The following is an 11,650-nucleotide window of genomic DNA, read 5'->3' on the forward strand; positions in this document are numbered from 1 at the left end:
AAATGCCTCTATGGTAATTGTGAATATTACTGCAAAAATCTAGTTTGGAACATTACAACTTTCGAGCATTTCCACGACTGCTAAATCCTGAAACTGTGCATCCACAGAATCCTTGTAATGCTCTTTGAACAATTCCTACATCCAGAAGACTGCAGCATACGGTGGCTAACATGCTGCATTAACGTCTTACCTACAATAACAAACGATAACCTAGTAGATCAATCAATGACTCTACATTAGTATCCAGCTATTATAATAATAATAAGAGGAAAGAAATCGATTAAGCAGTTGGAGCAAAAGTATCTGGTCCACGGTCATCTCCCTCTTTTCTCCATCCAATAGCTTCTCCCTGTCAATAATAGAAACTGCCATCTTTGTATATAAAGGAAAACACAAAGACAAAGTGCTGAAAAAGAGTTATTGGAAATGCTTAGCACATAGGGGGGCAAGGGCGGCGGCGGCCAAAATGGTGTTTCGGTTATATATATATATATATAAAAGAAAGCAATAATGGATATGTAAAGCAACATTCGATCCTGTAATTATGTTTGCTTTCTGTAACGGACGAGGGAGAATTGATGTACAGTGAGATGCACTAAAGCGTTGACAACAGTTGGTAAATAATCATGGGCCTTTCCCTTTGGCTATCACCAATTAAAATATTTATCAACTTTCCCAGAGTGCTATGGGACCACCGGTAAGCAATCAATCATTGCAACTCTTTATTTTCAAGTTTTGTTAGCAGTGGTACACCATGGGTGTATTTGCTTTTACTGAAAGATGTGACCATATTACATAGAAGACTTAGCTAGTCGTTTCATCATGATCCAGAACAGCAGTTAAAATTAGTTATTTATTTATTCATTTCATACATAAGGGAGAATAATAAGAAATGGAATAAGGCCAACTTAATGTTAGAAATAACAGACGGTAGCAAGAGCAACTTAATGTTAGAAATAAAAATTACTCGAGCATGCACCCTCTAAATGGAATCGACTCTTGTCCATATGCAATGATTCAATCTCATAAGTATTTAGTCTGTCCAGCTACTCCATATTGCCACTCTGCACTTCAGGGATGGAATTTGACAGCCAACTTGGTTGTCATGAGGCACTTCGGCCATCAAATATGACCATAAAATCTGCATGCCCATGATCAAACATAATGAATGTGTGAAATACCGTTAATAAATTCATCCAAACAGTAAAATTGACAGCTTAATACAGTTGTACAATTCCAAGCCTACCGCCATCATTGGCTCTGGCCTATTGTGCATCAGTATTCATAATTCGGCGTTTATCCAGTCACTTATTATTTGTAAAACCCGACCAGACCAAATATGCGTAAGTGTTAACATTCATTTATTTATTTTAAAGTTGATTTTTTCATAACATATATAAGCATAAAATGTGTAAACCCATCATCAAACATAATGAATGTCTGAAATACGTTTACGCAATTCATCCCAACAGTCAATCTGGCAGGTTAATACATTTGGCTCTGCCCTATTGCGCATCGATGTTCATGTTGCAAGTCAGTCATGTACATTTGGCGCCTGTCCTTCCTCTTATTATTCGTTAAACCGACCAAATGTTTCAGTAGGTTTTTTTCATCCTTTTAAGTTGATTTTTGTCGTAACAGTTTTGAGTTATAAATTAAACTCGTCACTGTTCTTAACCACTCTGCCTTTGATGGAAAGCCCTAAAGCATAGAATTATTTTTATATAAATAATAATTAAAATAAAAAATTATTAAAATTGAAATAAAAGTTATGTTGGATTTTTTAATAAAAAGTACCCCAAAAAAAAATCATATGATGCTTGAGTAAATAAAAAAGTTACATTTTGTATAGGCTGTCATCAGCATTCAAGTATAGCTATCATACACAGATTAAAAAAATAAATAAAAAAAGTTACATTTTGTATATCCTGTCATCAGCATTCAAGTATAGCTATCATACATAGATTAAAAAAAAAAAACTGCCGGTCTAAATAGGGTTTTTTTATTATGTTATATTTTTCATTATTTTTGTAAAAAAAAATATTATTCATTTTTATATATTATAGAAATTAAGAAAATAAATTGTTAATAATTTTTGTTTCTATTATAATAATTTAAATTATTTTTATACAATAGAATTTTATTGTTATGGAACTCATGTAGGATTATATCATTTGTATATTAAAATTACATTATAATATTAGGTATTGAATCTTAAGTTTTGGTTGCAGTGCATTCTCTTGTTATTCATAAAGAGAAACAATTCAAATTCAAATCAATGCTTCATCCTTTTGCTACTTGAATTTGCAAACAAAATCTTTCAATCTTCTGTGGTTTTATTTGAATTTGCAAACAAAATCTATCAATCTTCTGTGGTTCCACTTGTGGATCTTCTTTCCACCTGCTTCACATATTTGTATTTACTGCCTTCTTTGCTAAATGCTTGCTCTGCTTGATTGGATTTATGAAAAGTCCTTCCATGTCTTCTTCGCCTACTTAAGTGGACATCAAGAATTAAAATTGATTTCTTTATAGAAAATTGATAGTTGTTGGAGGTTTTTAAATAGTTATTTTTTTATTGAACATTGCAGTGATCCTTAAAATAATACTCTATTTTGATTGCATTTGAAAAGCTCATTGCAATTGTTAGAACAATTGAACCAAGTACAGAGTAAGAAGAACAATTGCATTTTAAAACAATTTTATTGTAGCTTAGAAATGACATCAGGAAGATAATCGACTAAATAGTCATACTAAATTTCCTTCATATGATTCCTATATCGATTATAAGTAAATAGTCCAATTGATTCTCTCCATATAATTCCTAAATATACTATTAAATAGTAATATTAAATTCTCTGTGTAAATTTTTTATATAAATTGAGATACTAGTTAACTAGTATCCTGTGCACTAGTATCCTTGTTCAAATATTGAACTAGTATCATTGTTCAAATATATTTGAAATTTTGGTCCAAAAATAGCATTCTCCAACTTCATATAATTAAAAAAAAAAATTGCTGAGCCAAAAAAACCTTTATCTTCAAATTTGATGCCTGGTCTCTTTCAAACCCAAACTAAATTGCCCAACCAATGGAAAAATACAATCAACGTATTTCTAAAATTATAAAAACAAACTCTCAGATATTATGTTTAATATATATCATTTTAGGTCAACTTTCAAAAACTACTCTTAAAAAAAAACTTGTTAACAAAAGTCAAGAGTTTTAAGCTGAAGCGAAATGTATTGTCTCTGCCCAAAAAAGGGGAAAACTAGGCCAGGGAAAAGGCGTCCCTCAGTTTTACATATTTAATGTACATTAATCAGCTGCTCGGCGATCTTCATGCGAACTATCGGTATTTGATAATCAGTTTGCCAAAAGGTAGAGTAGATGCATGCTGTTAATCTGAGTTGCTTATAGTTCTCTCTTAGTAGGCACATTATGTCGACCATGCAACATATGTGTACAGTTACAAAGTCATGGAATCATAGTTTTAAAAACCGGCCACAAAAACCGGTAACCGGTCTAACAGGCCGGTTAGAGGCCTGGCCGGTCCGAACCGGCCTAAAAACCGGGTTAGATGCCTCATGTGACCGAAATCTGGCCTTAACCGGTCAAAACCGGCCGGTTTAGGGCGGAACCGGCCGGTTTGTAGCAAACCGGCCGGTTCCGTCCTAAACCGGCCGGTTTATGGACAGCCCACCGAATTATGACAAAAAGCACTGTGGTTTTGTGGTTTTGGGGTTTTGGGGGTGAGGGAAAGGTATTTTCCCTCCAAAAGCACCCTCACACTTGCTATAAGAGACCCCTCTCACTCTCATTTGTCTCACACAACTGATTTGGAGTGTTTGTGAGTTTGTTTGTGAGCTTGGAGAGTGTGGAGTTTTTGCTGAAATAATCATCTTGGAGTTGGAGTTGGAGCTATTTTGGAGATAGTGTGTAGCTGTCAGTGGAGTTGCCATCTTCAAGAGGAGGCTAAGGGAGCTAGTTTGCATTTCCAGGTAAGGATTTGCACTTGATAATTCCTCATTTGAGTCTGCTGTCCATGATTTTTTTTTTTGTGTTATAAACTTCTCACTTCTATGATCTACCATCCAGGGAGTCATCATGCCTCCAAAAGCCGAAGATACTGCATGGGCTCATTGTGATATGATTGATGGCAAAATGATCTGCAAATATTGCCAAAAATCCATTCAAGGAGGGGGTATTAACAGGTTCAAGCAACACTTGGCTGGGATAGGAGGCCATGTAAAGCCATGTGGAGCACCAAATGAAATAATAGGGCATATTAGGGCAGAATACCTTCAGAAGTTTGAGACTCAAGTCACTGAACCAATAGAGAAGTTTGTGGCTACACAGTTTGGGAGTCGAGACTCAACCAACTGAGTTTGATCATGATGACTAAGACTCATGAGAAGTTTCAACTTCAAGTGATAATGTTGATCACTATTATAGTATTACTATTATCATATATGTAGAGTCTAGACTGAAGTCTTATAGTAGGCCACTGGCCCCATAGTTTGTAGGCTTTATTTTTGCACTCTAGTGGCCATTTAGAGCCTCATTGCTTATGTATTTTGTCGATGATATGTATTGCACTCGGTGCCATTTTGATATATTCACCTTTAAGGCTTTACATGATATATCAATGAGCAATCTTTGCATATTTTGTCTCTATTGGCTTGGAATCATGGTTTTAAATCTTAAAAATAGTTTTTTTTCATTAAAAAATAATTATTTAATGTATTTTTCTAAAACCGGTTCGTTTAGACCACACCAGTCCCGGTTAGACCGGTTCCGGTCGGTAAACCGGTTCATTAGGTGGACCGGTCCGGTCACCGGTTCCGGTTTTAAAAACTATGCATGGAATACGCATATAAGAATTCATTAATTGTCAAATCGATTCGTTAAGCATTCCTACTACACTTACATATCCAAAACAAAATTTACATATGCATGTATCAGACGTACCTCTGAACCACAGGACAGGGCATCTGAGCCTGGATTATCATCTGATGGTGAAACCCCATGGGCTGGGAGAAAGCGGGTCTGTAGTGCCTCTACTGCATCTTCCCAAGATTTCAACTCCGTTTTATGGGTTTCCAACAATCGTATTAGAGTCTCCACGATGTGTTTTTCATCCACACCAATACATACAATCCACAAAAGCAATTGAAGGAAACATGTGACGTTAGGTTTGGAAATTCGTACAAATTTGGCAACCAGAGCAGAAGGAAAACAGTCGTCAAAGAAAATGGCGTCATTCTTCATTGTCTTCACCTTGGCACGCAGCAAATTGTAGTTTCTCTTGATATACAAGGAACGCAATGAATTGCAGTATTTGTATCTCCATTAATGCAATGCGTGAGGACAAAATGGAAGCTTTGAATACCATAATTGATGCAGAGAATAATCATAAACTACGGCAGGCCCAAACCCTCCAAGTTTCTCTTCAATCGAACACCACAAAACAGAGCAACCAATTGAATTCCCACCCCTTACAACGGATTTTTCTCCTCAATCTCCGATGTCGCCTCTGGCAGCCTGCTCACCACTTTAAGATGAAAACCCCCATCTGACACAATATGGTCCATTAAAGTGTAAGTTTCAGCTTTCTTAAAAGACTTGGTCATCATCATCAAGATCCTGAGAGCATTTAGACTCGGCCTCAGTCTGTTCTCGAAGCCGACGGATGACTCAAAATTGCAAGGAAGCTTCCATTTTTCCACAAGAAATTTGAGACTCTGCCGCAGTTTATATCGGACGACCCAGAAGCTCAGGCAACCTCTGAACAATAATCCCAATTTCTTCCCCTATAAACCCTAATTCTCTCAATGTTTCCAATTTGAGCAGAACAGAGCATACTCGACAGAAGGGAAGCGCAAGCAAGCGCCTTGGACCCTTCTCAATGGTTAACCCCTCGACATCCTTTACAAATCCCCAAGCTATTCACCGTAATCAAGAATGAAATACTAGGGTTTCCATATATGACATACATGGTTAAGCTGTTGTTGCAAACAGAGTTACGATCATTTTTATCAGATTCTGGGTTCGAAACCACATCAGCTAGTTCGGGATCAAGCACGAACTGTAAAAAACAAACCGTCGGTTCCACAGCTGACGGCTAATACTTAACAACAAATATAGGGTTTCTGTTGAAGAATTTGAGTAATTTATCCTGTAATCTGAACCCTAAGATATTTCCGAACGCCGATTTCATTAAAACCCTTCCGTCTCGGGAAGTCTAGGGTTTGCTGTGAACTAATTATTATAGCATTTGTAACCAAGTAAATCCAGTTTTCTTCTGCAAATGGAGTTTGCATCGTCCTGGAGAGAGAATCCACAACGACGAAGCAAACAGCATTTGCAGAAGAAAACCGCATTTATACATTCGTCGATAAGAAACCTTGCTATCGGTGTGGTTTCAGAAGATGGAAACAATTGGGGTTTCAAGAGTCGCATAAAATGCTGAATTGGGAGTGAGGATGAGGGTAGACGGTGAACTCAGAGTAGCGCGGATGTGTGCTACAGAGGTTCTTATAGATTGGGTGGACGTCGGAATGATGGGCGTAATTGGTGCTTTCGGGAAAGTAGATTGTTTATAAGGTTTAGGTTAATTGGTCTGGGAAGCGTTTAGTGTTTCTGTGTGACTCGATCAGTAAGTCGGCAAAATTTTCTTTATAGTCCTGGTAGAGCGAGACATCTTATTTGGTCATGGCCATTGCCATGCTAGCGAAGATATTGGTCCTCTAGGTAAGGCATTTCAATTGGTCATGTGAGTTTTTCATATTTCTTTAAGCGACAAATGTAATTAAAAGTGGACAAATGTACTCAAAAATGATGAGTGATCACTGGCCCAAAAAAACAAAAAATGCGTTGGTTTTGTATATTGAAGGTATTTATTATATCAATGTTAATTTATTTTATACAGTGGAAAAATTTATCATAATTCAGTTGTATTAGCACTGGAGACAAACATCATTGGTTGGTATCCACAATCATCACCAGTATTCAAGGAAAAACACACCACTTGGAATTATCCATTGGTGGTTTGTAAGGGGACAGGCTATCACTCTTGCCAAATACCTATGGATCTTGGGCCATTAACTAATTTCCATGGATCTTGGGTCATTAAATGATTTCCTTACATCTGTGGAAGACTAGCTCTTAACCAAATAATAGTCGTTTTGGGGCATACTCCATATCAATATTAACTTACACATTTTATTTTAAGAAAATTTTAAATTAATTTGTAATTATTTGGTAATATATATTATATTTAATTTAATTTAGATATTATGTTTATTAAGATTAAGGTTGACGATTACACTATAAAGTTCTTAACCAAATAATAGTCCTTTTGGGGCATACTCCATATCAATGTTAACTTACATACTCCATATCAATGTTAACGTACAGATTTTATTTTAAGAAAATTTTAAATTAATTTGTAATATATATTATATTTAATTTAATTTAGATATTATGTTTATTAAGATTAAGGTTGACTCTTACACTATAAAGAATATATGATGTGTAAAGATAATAAAGAAAAAGTGAAAATTTCTAATGAATATTTAAATAAGAAAGGAAAAGAATATAAAATGAGGAAAAAAGAAAAATAACTAAAAAATGACAACCTCATTAGATGGTGAATAATGAAAAAACAAAAAGAAGTAGGTTCTTTAGTCAGGATTTATTGCTTTGAAGAAGATCTTTTAACATTCAAGGACACAAAGAAATGTCTTATGGGTGTGAAGCCATAAGAATCATTGGGTTTATGATACCTCACAAGTCTATCATGTGAGTTTGGAAGTTGGCCGTAGAACCTCTTCCTATTAGTGTTAGAAGGTTGGAAGTAAGATATATTCAACCTATTGCATGTGGATACATGGCATTGGCCTCTAGTAAGAAATCAACAAAGATAAAACATCTTCCAAAGAAAAAGGACTAAGCATTCTTGGTCCTCATAAGCCATGAGTTTCTGAAGAGAACAAAGTGAATATTTGAAGAGACAAAACAACCGTCCTCTAATCTCATAGTAGGGAGAACATTTGAAGACAAAATGGTCCTCAATCTCAAGTGCTAAGGATAAAATTTTGCAAATATGGTACTCTTGAGGAATATGGTTCTACATCAAGAGGCTAAACTAGTAGGATCAAAATCTGAAGTAGGTAAAGGGACACTTGGGCTACAGGGAAACTGGGGTTTGGTGTATCTAGGACCAGATAAGCCCATCACTACACTTGAAATGCAATTTTGAATAGTGTTGAAGTTTAGAAGAAAGTGGCTTATGGGGATTAAACCATGTGGTCAAAGGTAGGCTCTATAAATATCAATACAAATACCCTCATTTCTCTTGCTCTAGAGAGATCAAAAACATCTATTGAAGATTATACGCGGGTGGTTATGTCAATAACAAGATTAATGCGGTGAAGCAATGAAGAGGTTCTTCTTTATCAATATGAATCAATCCCATGTTCTACTTACTTCATAAAGAATTTTATAGAAAGATCTAGATGTTTAAAATGATCCCTCTGTGATTTTCCCATCCATTGGAGCCTACATATCATTGCCACCACATGAAAAATCACTAAAACAATGAGTGGGGTTGCAGTAAATTCTATAAGAATTATTAGTTTGAGGTAATAATCTGTCACCTTGAATGTAACAGCACTGGTGAAAAGTTCATGCAATAAACGTTAATAAAGGAAAAATAAGACCACAGGTAAGGGACACGTATTCCAAGCTTAATGTTGGGAAAATATATCTTAGTGAGCATCACTCGATGTGTGTTTTGGCTAAGGAAAGATGGAAAAGGCTAAGGAAAAGGCATTTTGGCACATTTATTTATGACAATAAAGGAAATTAGGAAAAAAGGTAAAGGTCACAGGTTACATGTGAGAAGGGAATTGAAGGAAAATAATGGAAAATGAAGAAAACAGAGGCCTCATTCATAAAAAGGCTTATGAGGATCAGTTCATGGCTTTTTTCAAGTTCAAGTTTGGAGCTCTCTCATTATTCTCTCTCTCTCTCACTCTCTTGGTCACTTAGAGTTTTCTTGGAGCACTCTAGTTTGGAGCAAGGAAAGGAAAAGCAAGCAAGGATCAAGGAAAGGAAAGTGGGATCAAGCAGCTTTAGCAAGAATTCTTGCAAGTAACCTTTTGCATGTGTTATTTCCTAGTTGGTTTAAACATGCATGGCTTTTCATGTTGGTGTATAGTTCTCTTGTTGTCGGTGGCATGGTTTTGTCGGGTTATGACAATGGATTTTAGCCTAGCCTAGCCTTTTACCAGACGTCATGGTATGCTAGGATGTTTATTCGATTTTTGAGATTTGGCTTTCCGGATGGATTTCGAAATCCAAGGCGGAGGTGGTCTCAATGTTCATTCCCAAAGGCCTAGGAACCCCTTGATCGATTTTGGTGGGATAAATGGTAAAGCCTGAGGGAGCAGTGTCGATTTAGGGCCTAGTGATCTGGGTCTAGATTGTGATAAAGCCTGATAGACAAGGAGATGGAAAATTCCTCAAGGATAGTGATGGATTTCGGATGGCATTCCAAGTTTTTTTCGGTTGTGATCGAAGCATTGGTTTTGGTGTGATCACGGTTTGATGAGGGTGGAGGTGGATTCCCTTGGTTGTTCTTGGAGTGGTTATTCTATGGGATCCCACATTCATGCTTGGAATATGGCATGGGGGTGACTAGTTGAAAGAGAGATTTGGTTCAGCCATGTCTATGGTTGGGTGGTACGTGGAAGTCCCGAACCTAGTTGAATTTGCCTATGATTAATAAAAGCTAAGTTATCTTACTTTTGCATTGTTTTATATGTGGATTTAATGGTTGTCATATCTCTGATATTTATATGGTTTTATGTTGGTTATAAGCATGGTTTAATGACCAATTCATGTCATGGTTATTTCATGTATTTACTTGTAACTGTTAAATGGATGGATGCAAGACCTAATTGATGATGTAGTAGTTCAATGGAGAAGGAGGTGATCCTTCTGGTTATGTTTCATAAGTTGTTTCAGTTGTTTATGCTCTGTCTTGTATCCTAGACCTATAGGTTACATTGATGCCAAGTGTTTGACAGAATTTCAATCCCGGTTGGGGATGCTCAGGCCTAGTCCTTATGGTGATTTTTGATTGATCAACATTGTTATTATGTTTTTAATGAATTCTGGAAGTTACAACAAGTTATGGGCAGAGGCCAGGATTCTGGGCTAGAAAAGTCACTTAAGTCGCTGGCACAGGACTAGCAATTCTGATCCACAGTCCTTGGTAGGCAGGCCTATGAGAGTGACTTTGGGTTTTTGGTCGCTCCTTTGCCCATAGCATGAGAGCGACTTGGCCTAAGAGCTGCAGAATAGTAGTGAGGCCCAGGGACAGGTTGTTTGAGTGGTTGACTTATCTATTGAGGGTTTTGTTGATGATGTTGGATGAATGTATGTGATGTTTCATCGATTCCACTTCCTTAAGGTGACATAGGAGGGCGAGTCTGATTGTAGTAGCATCTCTTCTCATGTTTACCCTGGTTGGCATGGTTACTTTGGGTTGACCTGGGGGGGGTGTTACAAATTGGTATCAGAGCATGGTGGTGCTCTCTTTGGGTCATATATGGTGCTACGTATATGGGTGAGTGTGTTGGTCATGCATGAATGTCAGTTGCGTGTGTGGCTCTTACACTTGTGTTCCATGTGCTTGTTGCACTGCATCATATTAATCATAGTAATAGTAAGGTTATCATGAGGAACTTGATGTCAATTTTATGGAATGCATCGTCATGAGTATATGATTGGTTATACAATTATATGTAGCTTGATTACATCCTTGTACATTGGGTTGCATTCTTGGTTATTTGATTACATGCATCAGTCTTGTAGGTTGATTACAAGAATTGATTGCTTATGCTTGACTACATGTGGTTATGTGTATGTGTAGTTGATTAGGCATTGCTTATGCAGGTGGATAGTTGCATAAGGTAATGTGTACATTGGAGTAATGGTTGTTGTCATGCATGAGGTCATATCATGCATTGTTGATATGGCCTTACATTGATGACTGGACCCTACTTAGTATGATGGTTATGCGTTGATGCACTTATTGATATATGTCTATATGCTATTATGGTTATGTTGTACATGTATCATGTTGATTTGACGATCTTGTAGACAAGGTATCCTCCCCGAGTTATGCTAAGGTACGTTGATTTATGGTGATTTGGTTTAGCTGACATAGTATACTTGTAGGAAAGAGGTCAGATGGCTAGTAAGGTGGTAGACTACATAGAATCTCCCTATGCGTCATATGGGAAACATGGTGTGGGGCACTCTTCTGACTTGGCAGACACACTGAGAAGCCTGAAGGAAGAAATAAGGAGTTGCAAAGTAGACAATGACAAAATCATGCAAGCATAAGAGAAACAAGCAGAGGTGAATGCAGTATTACTTCAAAGTTTGTCAGATTTGCAGCGACACGGACCTCTTCGGATCAACCATGGACATGAAAATAGAACTAATGGGGCATATGGCAGCAGGTCTCATAGTAGACATAGGTTAGATAGATTTGACACTGCCAGAGATGCCAGGATGTTGGACACTCTGGATAGGAGGGGTGACAGACACAATTATTACTCTAGTTCTGGTTCTA

At 36.9% G+C, this 11,650-nt stretch overlaps 1 protein-coding gene across 1 annotated transcript; it reads right to left on the bottom strand.

Moving 5' to 3' along the window:
• Positions 1-19: 19 nt before the first annotated feature.
• LOC149194402 (uncharacterized) lies at positions 20-6,648 on the bottom strand. Its single transcript, XM_089405078.1, has 2 exons — positions 4,972-6,648; positions 20-1,141 (listed from the first exon to the last, which is right to left on the bottom strand). Exons 1-2 carry the CDS (start codon positions 5,269-5,271, stop codon positions 1,034-1,036), a joined length of 408 nt encoding a protein of 135 aa, XP_089261204.1. The 5' UTR covers positions 5,272-6,648; the 3' UTR covers positions 20-1,033.
• Between the last annotated feature and the right edge of the window lie 5,002 nt (positions 6,649-11,650).

The sequence above is a fragment of the Pinus tabuliformis genome, chromosome 2_2, assembly GCF_031772625.1.
Source record: "Pinus tabuliformis cultivar Carrire ecotype Pingquan chromosome 2_2, CPIR1, whole genome shotgun sequence".
Classification (NCBI taxonomy): Eukaryota; Viridiplantae; Streptophyta; class Pinopsida; order Pinales; family Pinaceae; genus Pinus; species Pinus tabuliformis.